This window comes from Musa acuminata, chromosome BXJ1-10 (assembly GCF_036884655.1).
Source record: "Musa acuminata AAA Group cultivar baxijiao chromosome BXJ1-10, Cavendish_Baxijiao_AAA, whole genome shotgun sequence".
In the NCBI taxonomy this organism is placed as follows: Eukaryota; Viridiplantae; Streptophyta; class Magnoliopsida; order Zingiberales; family Musaceae; genus Musa; species Musa acuminata.
The window spans coordinates 26,957,554-26,979,505 of NC_088336.1; the positions used below are offsets into that span (position 1 = coordinate 26,957,554).

Below are 21,952 nucleotides of genomic sequence, written 5' to 3' on the forward strand. Positions count from 1 at the left end.
TCATATATAATACTTTCATAGAGATCAAGTAAATCATTAAGCAATTAGTAGATAGATTCTCCATCAAAAACCTAGATACCTTAAGCTATTTTCTAAGAGTAGAAGTAATATTTATATCTTCTGAACTTTTCCTTAAGCTATTTTTTAGGAGCAGAAGCAACATTCATATTTTCTAAAAAATATTTTAAAAAAAATTAAAATCTATTATCAAAGATGAATATGTAAAATACTAAATAAGTCACTACTAACTCTCCACTCAAATTATATGATGAGAACCGTACTACGAATCTTATACAGTAACAATAATATTTGGTTTCTTACAATATTTATCTTTTATACATTCAAACATTGTATATGTAGTCAATAAATTATTATAATTCATACATTGATCTTCTATTGTGCATTGATCTATACTAAAATATATTTTATGATATCTTAAAGAGACTCTTGATCATGGGCTTCTTTTTTATAAATACTTATCACTTCTCTCCATGCCTTTGTTAATGTTGATTGGGCATGCATCACTGATGATAGAACATATACGTCAATCTATATTATCTTCCTTAGAACAAATATGATCAGTTGGAGTTTCAAGAAACATAATATAATTGCAAGATCAACTACTAAAGTTGAATATTGAGTCATTAGCACCACCGTTATAAAATTCAATCGGGTCACCGATCTGTTACATAAAGTTACATCACTTCACAATCCACTTCTATAATATATTGTGATACTATTGGTGCCACCTATGTGTGTCCTAACCTGATATTCTGCTCTCGCATAAAACACATTATAATCAACCTTCACTTTGTTAAAGATTAAGTTGTAAGATGTCAACTACGTATTTTTGTGATAATGCGATAATGTCTCATGTTTATATTTTTGACCAACTAGCAAGCTCTCTCACAAAACTTATAGCTCATAGGATATTTCAGTTGCATCAGTTCAAGATTGGCATCCTTAATAGAATCTCAATCTTGCGGGGGTATGATAGAAGATAAGATAGAGATAAATATGAAATGATAATTTTATATTCCTTATATGCTATAATCCTCGATCAATTTATGATTTAAGGATCAATCAGTATCATATATGTGCATGATTTAAGTACAAGAAAATTTTCTCTTTCAAATCTATATAAATATATTTTACCTCAATGAATAAAATTATTATTTTATAATAAAATTATTAATTTATCAAAAATAGCATCCTCAATGTTGATATCATATCATACCAACGTACGTATTTTGTAGGATGAAATAGTGAATAAAAGCATCCTCTAATTCTGATTTGTCTTTTCCTTTTCATCATTAAGCATTGTGCATGCAAATAGTGGGAGATCATGATTGTGCTTGCGGAATCGGAGATGGAGTTGTTGAAGCCAAATGATTTAGATGCTTCTTCTTCTGGACATAAAATAATTCGGTGGTCCAAAGGAAAAGACCTCCTGCAAACACATCTCCAAAGTGTTTTGTCCACTCAATTTGGTCGGTCCTCAATTCTCGGATAGTCCCGTAAGAATATTACTGTTCATAATGCTTGATCGAGACTCGGAGAGACCACAGTACATACGGGGAAGAACTATTAACATTCTTACAAGTAAAACCCACCATGTCCCGGGAAGAGACCTCCCACCGGTAGCAGCTCTGAGTACTGCAGCGAGTTGTTGCTGTGTCATACTTGTAAGGCTAAGGCTCAGCCGACACAGGTTGATCCACTAGTGTTGACGTGATGCCTGTGTCTCATATGGGAAAAGATACTCTTCCATCAGCTTTTTGCCAGTTGCCACTCTTCCATGTCAGTGACATCTATGCATCAGATAAAGAACATGTCTTTGTCTTCTCTAACGTATAATACCATCGTAATCATAGAACAAGGAAACACGAAGCCTTTTGTTTGGAGGAAGACAAGACTCCCAAACCTAAAATAACTCAGTACTCAAATATTAAAGTGATTCTCTCATCTATATCCAAAAAATTAAATAATTAAATTTATTATTTTATGAAATTAATTATAATGAGATTTAAAGTTTATGGTTTATGATTTTGGATTAAAATTTAGGGTTTTGAATTTATAATATTATTATGTATTTATATATGACATTGTTATGCAATAAGATATGGAATCAATCCTAGAGGCTCTATGTTGAGTGATCGGTCAAAGCTTATAATTTATATTTTACATTATTTATCAAGTACTTATTGAAATATTTATTTATGGAATCTTGAATTAAATACTTCAACTAATTAATTTTCTCTTTCGTAGGTCCTTAAAGAACCATACAAGGTTTTAGAGAGATTGACTCTTTACGGACGAACATGCAAGGGTGTTGCATGACTTAGATAAAACCAGCTAAATCTGTGACATATGATATGCGATACTTATTAAGGATTTTTTTGTTATAATAGATCACTTTGGATCCTTTGTTATAAGTCAAGTGATTGCTAAAATGTCTACTTATGATAATTCGAGTTAAATATTTTCTCTAACCTATTTTCTCTTATACAAGTTCTCAAGAAACCACACGAGATATTAGAGAGGTTGACTATTTATAGACAGACATACAAGGGTACCGCACGACCTAGTCAAAACCAACTAAGTCCATAACATATGTGATACTTCTGTAAACTTTTGATCACGATGAATTATATTGGATCTTTTGTCGCATAACCATTTAAAGTTTGTGAAGTCTATATTTGTAATTTGTATTACATCAAGTATTTATTGAAATGTCAACTCGTGATATTTCGAGTTAAACACTTAGGGGATCATAAAAGGCTTCAAGATGGTTAATATTTTATGAACTAACACATATGGTATAAAGTACAATTTCATTATTTACCTTGTAAGTAAATTTTGAATAATTTATAATTTTTCTCTCTAAAAAAAAAAATCTTCTCTAGATATCCTAAAGAGAAGTATTCATCAATCTTACTCTCTAAAATATAAAAATCCATGAGATATTTATTAAATAATCAAACTCTAATTGTCATAATTTTCCCCCCTCCCCGGAGAGCTCTTTCTTGTAAAGTACTTTTTTATTAAATAATCAAACTCTAATTATAAAAAAAAAATTCTCCTAAGAAAGAGTTCTTTATTAAATAATCAAACTCTAATTATCAGAATTTTTTCCCTCCTAAGAACTCTTTCTGCACAAAAATTTCTTATCCTTATATGGCACTGAAATGCCCTTCAATCACAAAAAGAAAAATCTAATGCTAAAATTGACGAACTTGGACTCAAAAGAAGGATGACTGCTCTCTCGGTAGAGCTCATACGGACCTGCAAATAACTAAGGAAATGTACCATAAAAGAATGACAGAAAGATTTCAATATACAACCCCATACGTTTATTTTGGGCATGAAGACATCACCCAACGTCGATGTAGTGAACAAAGTATTCGGGCTACGTGCTCCAGAACTTTGGTAAGTGGTGACCGACATTAATGTCGTCTCGCTTGATTCCGGTCATGAGCGATGACACACAGCTAGCCGATGGAGGTGAGACCTCGGCGAACGCTGAATCGGGCTTCGGTTGGAACTGCTTCCTGCAAGCATGACAAGTCATCTGGAGCAGCAGTAGGTTCATTTGCTTCCTTGCATGGTCCCTCAAGAGGTAGGCGTTCTGGAGATCTGCTTGCGCCTGCTGCCGGATCCTCCTAGCGTTGGCGAATTCCTTTTCCGCCAGTTCGACTTGCTTCATGGCCTGTTCTCTCGCTTCGCTTGCCATTGCCTGCTCCTGGCGCTCGCAGCCTGCCTTCGACGAGGGACTAATGCTGGCGAGTGCAGTTTCGCTCTCACGAGGGCCGAGAGACAGCTGCAGCTCCGCGGCTTGAGCCCCGTCCGAGACGAGCGTGAGAGAGGAAGTAGGGGAGGAGGTGGCGTGAGATTGGTGGGTATTGGATGTCGGAAGTAACTGGAGCTCGAGATTGTGGAGGAGGCCAAGACGGTGGTGGTCGTTTGGCGCCGGAGCACTGGCATTTGTAGCGGCCGACGGAGTCGTGCTCGAGGCAGTCCAGGAGAGGCCACCGGCGCCATTGCAAGAATCTTGGTGCTCTATGAAGCTTTCCACTCTGCAGTAGTTGATCAATAGAAGAAGAAGAAGACATCGATGTCATCAAGTGCTTTTAAGTGTGATGAATGGCTTCGACGCTAGAGAAGAAGACATTAAACCAGTCGATTTATTACGCGTTACAAAGAAGAAGATTGTGAGAGGAGGAGCTTTGAATTCTTGGATATAGAAGCTGGCATTGAATGGTATGGCAGACATTCACATCATCATCATCATCAGCTTCATGAGCACAAGAAGTATTGGGAGGTGTGTGCAGAAGCAATAAAATGATGAGCCTAAATTCACACCCCACAGAAAGCATAGAGAGGCCAAAGAAACCAAATCTCAATATCTTTTTATCTTCATATATAGTATATAAAGTAAAATCCTCAAAGATCCCTATCTTAACTCCAAGAAATTAAAGTAAGGTTTTCGTGATTAGGGAATTTAGTGTGAGTTTCTGAGATCACTCCTACCACAACCACATTAATTAATGTGAGGAACTAAAACCAAGAACTCAAACTTCGAGTCTTAGTCTTTTTGAGGGTTTTAGCACCCTATAGAGATATCAGTGTTGTAGAGAGAGAGCAAGATATATATGGTAAGTAAAGAACTCAAAGATGGATCTCCCACAAAGAAGAAAAGAAGGAGAATGATCTTTTCCGAGAACTTTCGGATGAGTTTAATTAGTAGCAGATGGGATCGAGTATTGGGCGTACCGAGAGAAGACGCGGCCGCAGTCGCAGGAGTGGCCGCGGGTGCCGCAGGTCTTGAGGTGCGCCTTGTAGTCGGACTGAACGGCGTAGGCCTTGGAGCACTTGGAGCAGACCCACTGCTTGTGGTTGCTGTGTTTCCGCCGGAAGTGCTTCTTGATGCCGACGAGGTCGCCGAGGGCGTGTTGCGGGTCGTGGTGCAGGCAGCTCGGCTCCGGGCACACGAACACCCGCTTCCGCACCGCCGCCGCCTCCCGCTTCAGCAGCTTCCACGGCACCTTGTGGCGCCGCCGGTGCATCTGCAAGTTCTGGTCCCTCTGGAACCCCTGGTTGCAGATCTCGCACACGTACCGCTCCGCCTCCAGCAACGTCCTCGGAGACAGGGACACCACCTCCGCGTCAGGATCTGACACCGTGTTCGCAAGTTGGATCACCACAAACTGTGCGAGGAATGACGACTACAAGTTGTAGCATAAGGGTCACAGTACCTGGAGTGCCTGCAGGCCTTCTTTTTCTCTTGCTGGAACTGCCATCCTCCAAGCAAGAGATGGAAGTATGCGGCGGAGTTTTCTGAGGAGAGCTTAACATTTTTTGCGCTTCTGCTTCCAGACTTGCAATGGGCTTTTGCTTACCTTTGGGATCTAAGTAAGGGTTTGGTGTTTGTCGTAATAGCTCATGATAGAGAAAAGAAGGTATAGTGGGGAAGGGGAATGAAAGAAAAGGCTTGAGAAAGCAAATAAAGAGAGAACAGGGATCTCTCTTCCTCTCCCACTTGCTGTGTTCTTCAGCTCCGGCAGCTTTCTCACAGGGGGTTTACTCCATGGATGAGCTAGGAAGGAGAGGCTTGAGAAACTCGAGAGAGAGAGAGAGAGAGAGAGAGAGAGAGAGAGAGAGAGAGAGAGAGAGATGAGGGGATGAAAGAGGAAGGAGAAAGAACTTCTGAACAGGTCACACTCCTTGAACCCACCAGAGAGGGTTGGGTGGTGACATAGAACAAACATACTCACAAAGAAACAAAAACATACATGATTTCATTTCATCATTAGAATTCCCATCAGCATTTTGCATGAATGAATGCACTTCTGACCCCTCCCTTTCCTTCACTCACCCTTTCATTCCCGCAAAGCATGGATGAATGCTTAAGCCGACAACTCACATTCACCGAAGGCTTTCTTCCTGTCCCAACTTCAAGCAGTCAAACCCTATGTAGTAAACCTTCCTCCACACTTCCTTTCAAGAGAAGGCAGCATCTCTTAGCTAATATGGTTGTGCAGAATTCACATAGTTCTTGGCCAAGCTGAGTTATGGGTTTCGTTTCTTTTATCTTTCTGAGAGATCGAACCATGTGTTGGAATCATATCCAACTTTGACAAGGGAAAAGAGGCTCAGCCTCTGCACGCTTGACGGAAGGAATGGTGAGATGACGTGAGGAAGATTCTTCGCACATGTGAAGATGACTGTTGCAGGCCATATTCCATGGAAAGGCTAACTTGGAGTTCAAAACCTAATCATCACTCGCTAAACTAAGCTTCTTTCAGGATCTCATGTGCTGTATTCCCCCATTATAACGCACACCTTCCTTCCTTTTTCTCTCCTTTGCAACACAGCCTCAAGAAAGGCGCATGCGTTGTTGCCAACGAGGAGAAGTGTAGGGCTCGAATCTTCACCTAATTAATCATCATGGGCGATGATTAGTCCCCATGTTAGTGGTTACATTGCCAAGGATGTCGAGCACGTATGTTTAATCGACTTAATTCGGCGAGGATTTTTCGACACTTTCCCTTCCAATGGATCATCCCATCATTAACAATCTTGAGGAAGAATCAACGTAAGCGGATATCAAGAATTAATGGGTTCTTGATTCCATGAAACAACAAGAGGGTGGTGGAGGAAGACCGAGGTGTCGAGAAGTACGGGAAAGAGAGTGGTGAACCGGAGAGAGAGAGAGAGAGAGAGAGAGGGGTTGGAGACATCCCACTGACCGATTTGATTTAAAGCGACGATCATCACCATCACCATCGTCGCCTCCTTCAGGTAAAAAAAGGGTGGTCAAACCGCACACAAACGCCATCTTCCACTTCGTCCCCATCCTGCCAAAAGAGAAGGAATCGTCCGTGTGTGTGCGCGGGCGCGCGCGCTCCATGTTTCCTTTCACCTCTCGTCTTTCTCTCCGCCGCTGTTCATCCGCACCGCCTTCGTCCTCCCGCTGCAGCGGGAAACCCTGTTACACGACGGGGGACTGTTAGTATCAAATTGATAACATTTTTGGTTCGACTTATTGCGCATCAAATATCGATAACATCAGATAATCTGATTATCCAATTTAGAGAACACAAGAAATGATGTATTTGAATGTGTGTATAGGAAGGATTAAAGAATTGCGTAGATTAAAGACTTAATGAAGCCTAACATATATTGCGAGGAATAAGACGAGAAACGCACGTGAGAGTTTACTTCTTTCTATAATTTGGCGTGCCGGCCGTCACGCACTTGCACAAATCGCTCTCTCTCTCTCTCTCTCTCTCTCTCTCTCTCTCTCTCTCTCTAAATGGAAAAACTCGTGTGCAACCTATCATAAGCTCAGGTAATATTATAATCTCAACGCTACCTTTCACCTTGTACTATGTAGTGGATGGATGAGGGGATCAGAACTAATATTTACAAGATGTGGAAGAAAACAAATAGCATTCAAAATAAAAGACATTTATTTTGAATATTCACATGGTAAGCTTACATGCGGAATTATTTAACTTAATTATTAATCATCGGTGAGCCACCAATTAGTGATTGAAAATGAGAGCGAGCGATAGAGAGAGAGAGAGAGAGAGAGAGAGACGCTTTTTCCCATTCCGTTGACGTTTACAGTCTTTCGCAGTGTATAATTCACTGCTCCATAATGATATGGTGAGTAGTGATCGCTAATAATGAGTCAAAAGGAATCTAAATGTTATGAACGGAGGGTTCCTCCTCTTCCTTTTTCTCCCTTTGCCATGCTTTCGGTACCTCTCCCTGACCTCTTCTGGCTGACAAGTCCCTTTAGGAACGAGTCCCCATTCCATGTGCCACCATCCTTCTCACTCCTTGGTGGTGGATCACATCGCACGACGGACAAAAAAGATGGAACAAAAAGTGATGTGAGAAGTGTCTCATGGAGTGTTTGTGTGTGTCACACTGGAAAGAGTTGATGATTAAAGGTTCCACAGCAACACAAAAGCTTGTGCATGTTCAGCAAAGACAAACCAAGGTGCTCTGTGGAGTGAAAGAAAAAGGGTTATGGTGTTCTCAAAAAGGATGTTCCTTGTGGAACATTGCTCCATATAATTTATGTGCTCTCCTTCACCCCTTTTTAAGTAATGGCAAGCAAATAATTCATGGAGCATGGCAGGCAGAGCTTACGGTGGGTTTTCTCTTGCCTCGTGGCAAACCTTCACTTGCAAAAGAACACAAGGAACCAAACACGCACCATGTGATCCCTGCATCTTGTTGAAGGCAAAAGCCAAGAAGCCATGGAACCTTTGCCGATGGCTTCATCTTGTTCCTCAAGGAGCAGCAAACCATGTATCAGAACTCATCTAGCTTCACCAAGCTACCACATTACTCAGAGGCGACGTGAGATTCCTGGGCTTTCTGACACAAACAATATGAAAGCCTGCAGTGTTTCCTAGCTTTTGTTGGTATGCTTATGCTTATGCTTATGCTTCAAATTATTCCCTGTTAAATACTCTGAAATGCCAGAAACAATTTCTCAAGGACATCCATCCAAAGTGAAACTGCAGAATTAGGGCACTCTGTTGCCTGGTATCAGCTTCTTCTTTGGCCCTGTACATACATGTAAAGCAAGATTTAGCCAACTTCATGAAAACCATCAGGCAAGGGAACATTGTTGTGAATGATTCTTGCGACCATTGCTGAATCATAAATTCAATAAAAATCAAGTTAAACTAATTCCCTCCACCATCAAACTTATATGCCACAAAAACAAGACTTTGATCATAAAGCAGACTCTGATCCACATCAATGCAACCACCAAAGTTTCAGGTGGCTTAAGCCTTTATGAACAGGTTGAGATCAATTGAAGCTGATCTCAAGTTAATTCCATCATGAACTAGTTTGACAGCATGGGCACCACTATTGCACATGGCAGAAAAAAGATTTCAATCTAATATCATCATGAACTAGTTGACAGCATGGACACTGCTATTACACACATGGCAGAAAAAAGGACAATGATGAGGAAAAGAAACCAAGATTTTTAGTCTTCAGCCACTAATTCAGCAAAAATAATCACATCGACATCCAGTATCCAGGACTTGGCAGAATTCCAATTTTATCTGTTACTAGCTGCACAATGAACCAAATATCAATAAAGCACGACACCAAATTGAAGTTTCAGTGCTTTCCACCAAAGCCCCTAGACGCGTGGAATATTGGTTCTAGTCATGTGCATATTAGCACAAGCAGCTTCAAGGTTCAAAAATTAAGGGCATTCTGAGGCTCATCTTTTTTTAAATATCCATCAAACAGTCCTAAACTTTAAATTAAACATCAGCAATCGGTTTGTACCAGATATTATCTATATAAAAAATCATATAGGAAAGACGAGCACATAGTGAAACTATCAAAGGGTATGACTGCACGGCAAGGGCTAAAGTAATCAAACTAATAACTTATAACAAAAAATTCTTTATCTATTATAATTCTTATTATACTTATCAAACCATGCCATTAGACAGAAAACTACAAAGAGTGTCATTTTACAATCTGATAACATTCTCGGAGAAGGATAGATATTCATCTGGCCACAATAGTAACACTCGATGAGTAAATGAACACATCATCATCATAGTTGAGCTGAATCGTGCAATCAAAACAGTTTTCTATGACAAAACTGAAGTGGGTAATGGAAGATGCAGAAGATTACAGCAAGAATGAGGAATACAAATTAAATTCGTAGAAGAAAAATGAGCCATATCATGACTTTTTACCAACTTCTTAACTGTTTAAAACATGAACCCGAGTAATAAAAAAATAATCATATGCAAAAGCACAACAATTTTAAACAGATCATGAAGAGTTCTATTTCATAAAATATTCCTTTCAGAGTTAATTAAGAACTTATCAATTTGACTACATGCAATCCAGGTGTGCATTCATAGTCATTATGAAAACATATCAACTGTCAGGCAGAATGACAAATGAAACTGTAAGCATTTTACTCAGTTACAGGCTTACAGGTAGCTTTATCTTTAAAAATGTCACATGCCTTCCCAATAAATCCGAAAAAAAGAAAACTTACCTACATATCATTTGTTGTTTATGCAAGAACAATCTATAGCTGTACTTGTGGCTTTGGTAAAGCATCAGTCTACAATTGAAAACAGAAAATCCTCACAAGAATATCATATTAAGCAAACATGATGGCTCCAGGTTCTGATCATCTTCTTCACGCAACACATGGATGTCTTTCCATAATAGAAAGATGAAACAAAAGTCACTTGATATCCTGGATGCATTAAACTGTGGCAAGATATAATCAAAACTTAAAATGCCAACATAACATAAGATATTTTCATGAAAATTGGGTTCCTGTATAGCATTTTAGTTGAGCAGGCTCCAAGGAATAATTGATCAACTTCTTACATTATTTCCAAGTCGATTACCATGCGAAATAGAAACATCCAAGCTGCAGGTTCCATTTCCAAACTACAAAGATATTAAAACAGAGAACCCCAAGCCTAAAATGCTTTTCTATTAAGAATAATGAAAAAGTCAATTAGTACCATCAATTTCCAAGCAACTTAAGTATAAATATAATTAACACCTAATTTTCATTAGAAGCATGTTAATATTCATACAGTTGCAAATAACAATTGTTGTCCCTTTTAATTTAAGATCTTATATCTGCTACAATTCAACTTATAATAAAAAACACATGACTATAAATTATTACATTATGATTCTTTGACCAAGCCAAAAAGCTAGCACAAAAAATGAAAAATTACAGTCTCTTTTTCAACAAGACAAAAACATTATTGAGGATCCTTAAAAGTCCAGGTTAAAATAAAGTGCAATAATTTAGCAGAAAACTTAAGGTGAACACTAATAAGAAAATGCTCCAAATGTTGCAGGGAGTTTAATCCAGATTCCAAGTAAAAATGAACAGAGGTTGGGGAACGGGGAACCAAGCTAAAAAATATATGGAGATTATTTAGCAGTTCTAAACTGGCTTGCTTCATGGGATATGAACAAATTACATTGTTTGCCAATCAAATTAGAAGTACAGAGAGAGAGCAAATCACTTGTAGCAATCAAATGAATGTAAAAATAAAAAAAAAAATCCCAGGTCTCTTGAATATTCAAAGTAATGTGACTACTGCTTCTTACATGGTCTGCAATAGCAACAAGTCATATTTCTCAACTGTTTGTGCACATCAACGATAAGGACGCTCACCCAGACCCCACATTGGTGGGAACATCATGCACTGAGTATGCCCCGTGCCCGTGCCCGCGCCCAAACCCCCCACCCCCCCACCCCCTCCCCTTCCCTTCTCTTCCCTTTTCTTTCTTTTTTTTTGTTTACTTGTGTGCAGCAACATGAATTCTTCTGTCCTTGATCTCTTGCTTAAAAGAACCTTTAGATCATATTATTAGATATAATGACTCTTGTCCTTTGTCATGAAGTATTATAACACTAGATTCTCAAGCAGCAGTTACATCACGAAACAGATAACATATGAAGAAAACAAGGCTATAATTTCTTGCTAATAGACATTAAGGAATAAAATAATATACAAATATTGCTGATAATGCACAATTTAAAAAGAAAGTCAATTTAAAGATCAGCACTTCCTTCTGAACAAAAGAAACAAATGGAAAAAGGAAAACAGGGATGGTTTCAGAGACAAATATCAGTACTTCTAGAAACAGGTTATGTACAGGCATCTGTAAGGAAATAGGCTAAGGAAGAGATAAAAGATCAGAGAAAGCAAAATTAGATAAATAACTTCAAATTAAAATTCTAGACCTAATAATACAAGTATGCCAGGGCTGCAGCAGTTTCATATGGCTCCACTTCATGACTAGAAGACAGCCCTCCTCACATTGTACATTGACTGACAATACTCTTCTTTGCAGCCAATACCTGGGTGAAACCTATCTGAAGTGCACTCTTTGCTACTGTATAAACGTCTTCAGAGGTTGAACCCTCCTTTGCATATTTCACAGCATCACGATAAAGTTCATTGTACCGAACACACTCGTCCAATACAAAGCCATTCTTGGCATCTTTTGTCCACCTCTTCAATATGTAACAGTCTGGAAGTGCACGAACATCAACTGTTAAAAAGACCCTCAATATATGCCTACACAAGATACCAGCTGTCTCAAACTTGCAGCAGCTACAATTTGTTCTTTTGTTTGAGAAATCATAAGTCACAATAAATGTTGTAGAGACATCCTCATCTTTCGTAACACTATACTTGCTAACTAAGCCATCCTCAATTTTCTCGACAAAATAACCTAGTGATTCAACAAATTCCTCCTGAAATACATCGAATATTGTTCGTGTATATATGTCTGCTACTTGTTTCAACATGTTGGATGGAGTTCTCAAAATTGGTCGGGTATAAGATGTAGCTAAATCTTCTAAGGCCTCCCTTTCATACCAACCTGTCATTGCTTGTTCAAGCAAAGAAGCAAGCACTAACAAAGATGTTTTTGTATTGAAGTACTTCTCAAAAAAACTGATCAGGCTTTCAGGTTTTTGACTTGCTGAAATTTCTGCTGTAAATGCATCTTTCAGATAAACAGGGACCCATTTTTGTCTAATGCTAAACAAAAATTTTAGCCATGAGTTATCACCAAGGTCATACTTCTCAAGGATAACCATCCAATTCGACTCAAATATATCAGTTGTTTCAGACTTATCTAAACACTTTTCAAACTCCTGTTTGAAAGTATTACGTGTCACATAAACATCGGACAATCTTTCATTGCATTTATTTAATACATGCCGTTTGCAAAATCTGTGACGTGTCTCAGGGAACACCCTAGAAATCGCTGATCCAATAGCCTCATGATAGTCAGTGCTAAGAGAAACTGGATGGCGCCCACACATTGCTATGATCCAGTTTTCCAGAAGCCAAACAAATGAAGCTTCTGATTCATCAGTAAGCAAGGCGAATCCAAAATTTACAGACTGCAAATGATGATTCACACCGGTGAACATAACAAATGGAACCATGTTCTTATTCTCCTTAAATGATGTGTCAACTGTCACAGCATCACCAAAACAATAGTAGGCCATCTTAGCTTTTGCATCAGCCCAGAATGCATGGGACAGACAATTGTTTTTGTCAACTTGAAACGCATAGTAGAATGTGGGATTTTCAGCTTGCGTCCTTTTGAAATACTCCAAAAGACTTTGAGTGTCTTCCAAACCAAAGACAGTCGGGCTTATGTCTCTTGCCTCAGTCATAAAGTCACTGTCACTTGAGGGAATATTGCTTAAGTCCCCAAATTTTCCAAGATGTGTTTTTGTATTAGGAGTTACTGACTTTTCACGATTAAGTGCACCACTTTTAGCAAGGACGACTACTTCACTATCGGATTGGATATAATGCACTTTGCTTGGTGCAACTGCCAGATCATGAGTGTGCTCCAAAATAAGCTTTGAAACAATCCATTTACCATAATCTTTTTTAATTACCTCAAACATGGCCTTGCAACCTTCTCTTGTAGGAGTCTGGTTTCTCTTTTTCTTGCTCTCATCATAACTGTCTTCATGTGGAGTAAAACCCTCTTTAGTACACACGAAACGACGCATAACAAAGGTTTCATCCCTTGTTGAGCGACGAGATAGTCTGATTCGGACATCAAATCCAACACGACTAGCATAGGCATAATAGAATGTCTGTGCAGCTTCATGTGATGGGAACTCCATGCCCAGGTAAGGATCTGCATTACCATATGCCTCTGGTGCAACATAAAGGACCCTACTGGGTGCTGCCACCACATGATTGTGCTCCTTCACAAGCTTAGTAACCACCCATCTGCCATAGTATTTTTGTATTACTTCAATCATAGCATTGCAACCTTCTCTAATAGTTGCACGCTTTCTCTTCTTCTTACCATCATCAAATTTCCCTTTTCTTAAATGGAAGCCCTCTTTGGAACACACGAATCGTCGCATAATGATGGACTCATCATTTCTTGAACGCCGAGACTTGCTGATACGTACAGAGAACCCCACACGACTAGCATATGCCATATAGAACAACTTTGCAGACTCCTCTGATTCGAATTCCATACCAACAAAAGGCTCAGAATTCTCTGAGTTCTGTTGATGGGAGGAAAAGAGATTCCCTGCATCAGCCAACTGATTGCTGACATCAAATGCCATGTGATGTTCAATGTTGTCATCATTGAGGTCCACATTGTTATCTTTAAGTGATTCCTCATCCTCACTTGAGGTAGTCTCCATGGACCTGAAAAATTATCATACCGAAAAAATTTATAGCAATCAACACAACTTCGACCAGAATAACAAAGAAGGGAACCAGCTACCAAGATTTCATAGATAAGACAATAAAGAGCAAAAAGTCCACATGTTATTTATCCACCCATTTTGTTCCTTCTTGGTCAATAACTATGAAAAATAGCAACATGCAATTGATAACGATAATACATGTGCAATATTGATAACGATAATTCAATTGGTCAATAACTATGAAGAGTGAGACAGGTAATGATAATACATGTGCAATATTGAATATGTTGCAAAACTGATGCAAAATGGTATTAACCTTTGAAGGAATCAGTGGATAAAAGGTAGTCAATGTCGATGCGAACACTAAAAAATGCATTGGCACAATAGAAGATAAACATGTCCACACACAGAATTTGTGTGTCAAACTAACTGATGTATAAATTGATTATTGCCTCCCAAATTAATCCCAATGTACAAATGAACTATAACAACTCTGGAAAAATGAAAAAAAAAACCTCCAGATGCTTATAGTTTACCAAGAAAAAAATTGTCCACAGCTTTCACTTTGATGACCTTATCCCGGGCTATTACTTAGGAGCCAACAAAATATTCATCCATAATCAAAGGAACTGCACAGACCTGGACAGTTCACAATTGACATAAGCCACTTCAGAAACCGAGAAACATATAAGCCTCGCACATCTCGGAAGACATGTTGCCGAGAGATGCAAAATGGTAACCAAAACTCCATGAAAGAGCATTTAACAAGGCCAACCGTCATCATAAAAATCCCTGATCCAACCATTCAGAGGTTTCACTAATCTACATCACCAGTCATTCCCTGTGAATACCTGGCACTTTATATATCCTCCTAACTACTTAGAATGTCTATAGATTACTGATTGGGTGTGTTTGCAGGGAATATAAACATAATACATAAATCGGATAATAATATATTAGAGAAGATACTTTCTCTATAGTTAACAAAATACACAGAAAATGATGCCCAAATGATAGTTGAACATATTAAGGACCCATTTCAACATGAGATAAAAATAATTGTTTTGCTTATGCTTGGATGAACACTGTGTCTTTTTCTTTCCTGATAGGTTGCTGAGGCCGTCAATGATATCAACCTTTAGCGAGAACTACGAAATTCAGCACCCATATAGAACATGAGAAACATTAGAGGAAAAAAGAAAAAAAAATCGGTGATATGTGTCGGTAAAAAGATTCAACTAGTACGAGAAGAACCGCTTCCCCTTCAAACGAAGAAACAAACAACAAAAGAAAACATTTCAATGGTAAAGAAACAAAAAAGATTCATACTGACGCGGATTAGAGTGGAAAAGCAAGAGATGATGCCAGAGAAATCGTGGTAACATCCCCTCCCGAATCTTCCACTCACCCTCTCCATTCTCTACCTCGGCGACACCCCAGCCTCACATAAAGAAGTTGCACGGCAAGACGATCGTTAGAGATAGAGAAAGGGGGGAAGGAGGTGGGCGTACCGGCAGGACAAACTATGAACCGCGGAGGCCGAGGGGGCCGCCGGAGATCCACGCGCCGCCGTTGCCGGGGCCGGCGAGAGGTGCAGGCGAGTGCAGGAGGAGCCCTAGCCAACTACAAACTTAAGATCCCGAACTCCATCGGCCGCTACCGCAACTTCTGTTCCGAACCCGAACGAAACCACGCCTAATTTATTATCGGTCGCTTCAATGAACCGGTCCATCGCGCTGCAACCAGTGGCCTTGCCCAGCCCAAACCGGACCTAGACAGCCGGCTCGATAACGCGGCTCGGGCGTCAGACCGGTTAATACTCGTACATGGCTCCAACGAATCATCTCGAGCCCATTTAGGTACTCGAACCCAGCCCGATTCTGATTTGGACATCCATTTTTGATAAATATTATCTCAAAATAAATTAAGCGAAAAATTAATGAGCAAATTTTCGAACAAAATCTCAAATTTTGAGAAATTTTGAAGCACCCATTTCCAAAATTTTTTACCACTCTTGTACACATATCTTTATTAAATATATCATCATCTCTATCCACGCTCTTGCCTCCCTATACCATCCTTATTTCTATTGATTTTTATTCGATCCTTTCTTGTGTGTTTTGTCCTCATCGTTCTTGCTTGCGATGTAAGCAGCTAGCATTATCGCCCTCACCTTCTTGTATTGCCCCTATTGAACCAATGCCTTACCTTTAGCGTCTTCACCCACATTATAGACAGCCAATACTATTACCCTATCTCCCCTCTCGTCTACTCGTTGAAGCTACTTTTGTCTGTATGAATCTCGTTAATCCTCATTGAACTTGTCCTTGCCTTATTGTGTGTTTTGCTTTCATCGTTCTCGCTCGCAATATAAGTAGCCAGCGTTATCGCTCTTGCTTGCCTGCATTGCCCCTATTGAACTAGTGCATTGCCTTTAGCGTCCTTGCCCATATCATGGACAACCAACATTGTTACCCTACCTCCCCTTTCATTTATATGTTGGAGCCATTTTTGTCTTTATGAATCCTGCTAACTCTCATTGAACTTGCTCTTATCTTTGTGAAACCACATTGGCCTTTGTCGAGCTTGTCCCATCTCACTCTCACCCGTAGTACAATTGGCTAAGGCTTGACTATTAACAATGGAGCCCAGAATTGAAGCATAAGGGCAAAATTATTATTCATGAAAAAATACTTTGATAATTTTTAAGAATTAGGGCATTTCGCGAAAATTTCTCAAGACTAAGATATTTTCTTATAATTCGTTGAAAATGAAAGATCCCTGTAGCTATCATAAATGATATTAACTTAGTTTATGTTACTTGAGAGAGAGGAGGTGGGGGGGGGGAGGGAGAAGATTAATTATAAAAAGCTTCTGATGAATGAACATGGAGAGGGATGAAGAAGGATGGTTGCAGAGAGGATTAAAAGCTCTAGTTGGCTGAAATAGTGCTGAGGCCACGAGCGACAGGTTAATTTGTCTAGCAAGTAGACAGTTCTTGGTAGGAACAACACCAGAGGATCAAAGCTGACCGAGTAGGTATAGCATATTTACTTTTCGTTTTAATGCATTAGAAAACCGCATCTGGAAGTGGCATCATGAAGAAGAACCAATGCAGAGTTATGTTTGATGTCCCACATCAAGTATATGTCTGTCAGGGACTTTATTGATTTTCTGCAGCATCAACACCATCTTGTCACCCGAAGCTCCCGATCAATTTCCGGGTGCGGCATCTGCATCTGCTGTTTCCTGCTCATCGTGCCAAAGATTTGAGATGTGGAAATGCTTCTCAATTTCGGAGCAAGTCAGTTTGGAGAAGGTTTGCTTATTGATACATGAAAGTTCAGGGGACAGAAGTCAATACCCGAACCTACACCCTCTTGCTGCACGAAGAATGGAAAAGATGGAACACAGGAAAAGAAAAAGCCTACAGCTTTGACAACAGAGGAAGAGGGAGAAGGTATGGTGCGTTCTTGACTCCTTCAAGTGCTTAGCTTCTAAATGTAAGCACTTGATTGGTTTATTTGACACGAAGACCGGAGTTGTCCCGAGACTTACAGCAGCAGCAGCAGCTTCCATGCTGACGGAAGTATTGACGACCAACCAACAAAACAAGACCGCTTTAATCTTCTTCCGAATGCGACAACAAGATGCCCTCCCCATCTCATCAAAACTTGAAGCAGCCACTGGAAATTTTAGAGAGAGGAGGGAGATCTTAATGGTCTTCAGATTATTAGACGCTGGGGCAGCTCAAGGCAGCCTTTATTTGATGAATCGTATTGCTTATCGAGTTGTTCACTGTGGCTATTGACTCGAAGCTCAGTTTAGCACCTGGAGAGCTGCTCATCAGCATTTGGAATGCAACAGTAACCAGCGACCCTGAAGGCCTTCCCGTTGGACAAGAGCTGGTTGAAGCTCCTCCTCCCACACCGAATCTGCCATCAGGTAGTATGGTGAAGCCCGACGGCAAGATGTGTATGTAGGATGGATCCTCACCACTCATGATAGTGTTCATGGCCGGTAGATCAATAGGAGAATACACCACGACCGAGCCAGATGCATCAGTGCAGCTCTCTTGGAGTATCAACATGTTGTGAGTGTAGTTTAATCCCTGTTGTTCACCATCAAACAAAGAAAACTATCAAAGTGATGATAACTGAAATGAAGTAATTCACGCTTGATGCAAATTGAAGAAGAAGAACAGTAATGAATGATTTCCGTAATGTGATGACACACTACCTGATATCTATAAGGAAAGGAGACGATTAAGAACTTACACGAAGGATAGAGATTGCGTTTCCTTGATCTGAACCGTTTGTAATGTGAGCAACCTTTTGCAGATTGTTTCCGATCGAGAACACGTCCCACTGAAAGCAATCATATAAACAGCAAGTTAGATGTCATAAGTGATTGATTACAAGAGAGACAAGCTACGATCGATGTCTCATGAAGTTGCAGAGCGACCTGAGGTCGGTTTTGTTCATCCTTCAAGAAACTAAAGACTCTGTCCCTGGGCAATGGTAGCCATATTGATGTAGCTGCACTGAGGACAACACCATGAGGCAGGGAGGAATCTGTTCTGTGAAGAGTGACTCGGAGATCATCATTTATCCCGGACAGCATGGTCCATTTATTCCCCACAGAAGCACTAAAACTGGCACAGAAGTCCATCACCAATCTGTGGGCAAGCTTCATCATGCTCTTCTTAGCTTCGACCGAGGGAACCGCTGAGACCCACAGTTGAATTCACAGTCAAATAGCGTATAAACCAGTCGGTCAAAGTGCTTCCATGCATTTCAAGCGGTTAGCCATTACCTCCTGCAATGTCCCTGGTAGAAAGTCCAGCTGACATCAGGCACGCAAACCTCTGAGACATTCTCTGTAGAGTGGTGAGCCATCGATTTGAGCCAAAAGAAGTTCCACTGTTTACTAGATCTCGGAAGAGTCGATGGATTGTGTTCTTCTCTTGGAACTGTACGTGCTCGACCCAACTTACCTACATCGAAGATACCAAGAACATCCTGTTAACTAAATAAGATACAGCAATGTCGAGAGTATCATCTACAGAATTGGATACCGATCACCTTAGAGTATCCATTGGGCATAGCCTCAATCAAGCAGCCAGATGGAAGCTTGCACGACAGGGGAGAAGGGAGATGACGACTGTCCATAGGATAGTTGACCGAAACATCAGCTATCACCCATAAACAAGGATCGATTTGCTGACAATATCGTAGGAAGCAGAAATGCCGTGTAGGAACAACCGGCGACAGAACCTGCAGTTCCTCATACATCTACGTACCTTTGGGTTAGATCAATATAGACGAGAAAAATCAGTAGCTTTGTATCGATCGAAGGTACAGAAGAACATATCATTACCAATAGTAGAGATCCGCTCCTCGTTCCTGACGTTCCAGAAGCAAGAACATCGATGGTCCTTGAATTGGAAACTATGGTCGGAAATAACTCCATCCACTTGCTCTGCGATTAAACCGAATCCGACGCGATCGAAACATGATAAAGGAAGAAGAAGAAAAAAAAAAAAAAAAAGTAGTCATTTAAAGCAAGGCTAATGCTTACAGAATCCATGAACATATCAACCAGTGTGGCTGCGTCCATGATCACTAAAGCTGAGCCCCTCGATGCCTCGGTTCGCGTATCTGAGAACTTGAACTGCTGCTGACTCGGTCTCTGAAAGATCCTCTCGTAGGTTTCAGATTGAAGGACCTCTGTCCCCATACTTGCTGACTTCAGCCAGAGGGGTTCATTGGTCTGAATCAACTTGACCACTTCCTCCAAGGCAGCAGAGGCCATGTCCATCATAATAGGTTTCTCGAGATCAGAAATAGTTGTGGGAGAAGGGTTCGATAAAACAGAAGAGGAACTCTGGCACAAGAGGCCGAGATCAAGGGAAGAGCTAATCCCTGGATTATAGTAGGTTCCTACGGACACTTCAGATTGTGAGACCGATAGTCGCTGACTCGAAGGAAGTTGAGTGATAGGCCTGCCTAAGTACCTCGATGCAATTTCTGAGAGGCGATCTACCTGCAGCAGGACATTAGCATCAAAATTTTCATTCCCTTTACGTGTGTGTGTGTGTGTATCTAACAATTCCAGGATAGGATAAACAAATAAAATAATTCACATGAAAAAGAAAAGAAAAACCTGAATAGTTTGGAATTTGCCAAGCAATGCGAAGAATATTAGATCCCGGTTTAACCCAAAATAATGTTTCTTTTGGGAATAAAGAGAAATTAATGAACGTGTCAGAGTTCTAATCAAAACCAACAGTGGCTCGAGTACAGATCACGCGTTGGTTTGTAGTTAGATGAAATGCTGCGATAGTTTCCGTCACAGGGAGACCAAATTAATCACATTAGCATAACCTCTCCCTTTAATTACATGAAGCAAAACAAGTTTTATGCGAATAAGCGGTGGAAGGATTCTGATGTTAAATGTCGGAGACATTAAATGACAGTGAAAAACTATAATCAAAGTAGTTAATAATTCGACCTCATTAATCCCAAGAGCAAAGAAAGGTGATTTATGCTAATATTTCATTACCCTCATAGTTCTTTCATCCTAGCATTAATTAACAAAATTGAGTTCATTAAAATAAATAAATATGAATTTAACATCGAAGTAGAGCTTATCTTAATCTAAAATTTACTATCAGACGAAGGATTACTCGACTGCGACTTTCGAAAGCCAAAGTCTACACAGGAACATGCGATGACAAGATCCCATCGTAAGGCAGCAGCTCAAGTACCTCTTCCTTCAGGCGTGTATTCTCCATCCGCAGCTTCTGCTCGTCGAAGAAGGGGTTGTCGGGGGGCGGGCCGGCGCCGCAGGACAAGCAGACGGCTCTCTTGAGAGCCTCTTCCATGGTGATGTTCTCGCACCGTATCTTGTCGTTCTCAGCCCGCAGTGAGCAGTTGTCCGACCTCTCGTGCTGTGTCTGCAAAGAAAGATCAAGATTTGATCAACGAGAAAGATCACCCCACTGTAAAATCATGGAGAAGAAGGGGAATGGAAAGGTTGCCTTCATCAGGGTCCTCCTGTTCTGGAACCAGAACTTGATCTGCCGGGGCTCCAGCCCCAGATCTCGGCTCAGCTTCATCCGTTGCTTCTCGTCCGGGTGTGGACACACCTTAAACATCCTGACCAACCCAAAAGCATTCAACCGATGCAGGCCACGAAAAAGCAGCCAGATCAGAGGAGAAAACAATGCAAAAAGAGATCGAGAGCGTACGCTTCGAGCTCCTGAATCTGCTGGGATGTGTGCCGGTAGAAACGCTTCTTCCTTCTCTGGACCTCAGAAACATCTCGCTCACCGACCGAATCCATCCCCTCTATTCCAACCTCTCCTACAACACCTCTCCTCCTTGCCGCTATTTATAATGACAGGAGCGTTCGCTACAGCGCCTCCATGGCACTGGGACCCATCCCAGCGAGGCTGACAGGTGGCACCCGGCCGAGCCAGTTCGTGCTTACTCGCTCGCCATTCTCTATTCCGATTTCATCTGGGTTCGGCTCTGAAGCCGAATAAGGAAACCGGCGACGCGCGCGGAAGAAATCTCAAAAGGTTCAGTCCGCTTGACCTCCTCATTAACGCACAGCGATCATTCCCGTCTCTCTCTCTCTCTCTCTCTCTCTCTCTCTCTCTCTCTCTCTCTCTCTCTCTGTGTATTAAAAGCT

The 21,952-nt window shown here is 40.5% G+C and overlaps 3 protein-coding genes across 3 annotated transcripts; all 3 read right to left on the reverse strand.

Moving 5' to 3' along the window:
• Nucleotides 1-3,242: 3,242 nt before the first annotated feature.
• Nucleotides 3,243-5,991, reverse strand: LOC135595847 (protein indeterminate-domain 16-like). Its single transcript, XM_065087275.1, has 3 exons — nt 5,256-5,991; nt 4,774-5,173; nt 3,243-4,076 (listed from the first exon to the last, which is right to left on the reverse strand). Exons 1-3 carry the CDS (start codon nt 5,353-5,355, stop codon nt 3,410-3,412), a joined length of 1,167 nt encoding a protein of 388 aa, XP_064943347.1. The 5' UTR covers nt 5,356-5,991; the 3' UTR covers nt 3,243-3,409.
• Nucleotides 5,992-11,501: 5,510 nt separating this feature from the next.
• On the reverse strand, nt 11,502-15,919 carry LOC103968534 (protein FAR1-RELATED SEQUENCE 5). The gene is made up of 2 exons (XM_009381785.2): nt 15,766-15,919; nt 11,502-14,252 (listed from the first exon to the last, which is right to left on the reverse strand). Exon 2 carries the CDS (start codon nt 14,246-14,248, stop codon nt 11,864-11,866), a length of 2,385 nt encoding a protein of 794 aa, XP_009380060.2. The 5' UTR covers nt 14,249-14,252; nt 15,766-15,919; the 3' UTR covers nt 11,502-11,863.
• A 1,984-nt stretch (nt 15,920-17,903) lies between these two features.
• Nucleotides 17,904-21,636, reverse strand: LOC135595017 (homeobox-leucine zipper protein ROC8-like). The gene is made up of 10 exons (XM_065085520.1): nt 21,507-21,636; nt 21,297-21,414; nt 21,024-21,212; nt 19,835-20,299; nt 19,634-19,735; nt 19,339-19,548; nt 19,070-19,250; nt 18,719-18,981; nt 18,532-18,621; nt 17,904-18,365 (listed from the first exon to the last, which is right to left on the reverse strand). The coding sequence occupies exons 1-10, from the start codon at nt 21,599-21,601 to the stop codon at nt 17,988-17,990; spliced, it is 2,091 nt and encodes a 696-aa protein (XP_064941592.1). The 5' UTR covers nt 21,602-21,636; the 3' UTR covers nt 17,904-17,987.
• Nucleotides 21,637-21,952: the final 316 nt, after the last annotated feature.

Excerpts from the sequence above, each read along its gene's own strand:
- LOC135595847 (XM_065087275.1), bottom strand. The coding sequence starts at position 5,355 with ATGTTAAGCTCTCCTCAGAAAACTCCGCCGCATACTTCCATCTCTTGC. Across the intron at positions 5,174-5,255 it reads AAGGCCTGCAGGCACTCCAG|ATCCTGACGCGGAGGTGGTG; the intron begins GTACTGTGACCC and ends ACACGGTGTCAG. Across the intron at positions 4,077-4,773 it reads TGCGGCCGCGTCTTCTCTCG|AGTGGAAAGCTTCATAGAGC; the intron begins GTACGCCCAATA and ends CAACTACTGCAG.
- LOC103968534 (XM_009381785.2), bottom strand. The coding sequence starts at position 14,248 with ATGGAGACTACCTCAAGTGAGGATGAGGAATCACTTAAAGATAACAAT.
- LOC135595017 (XM_065085520.1), bottom strand. The coding sequence starts at position 21,601 with ATGGATTCGGTCGGTGAGCGAGATGTTTCTGAGGTCCAGAGAAGGAAG. Across the intron at positions 19,549-19,633 it reads GGAGCGGATCTCTACTATTG|ATGTATGAGGAACTGCAGGT; the intron begins GTAATGATATGT and ends AAAGGTACGTAG. Across the intron at positions 18,982-19,069 it reads TACCAGGGACATTGCAGGAG|CGGTTCCCTCGGTCGAAGCT; the intron begins GTAATGGCTAAC and ends TGTGGGTCTCAG.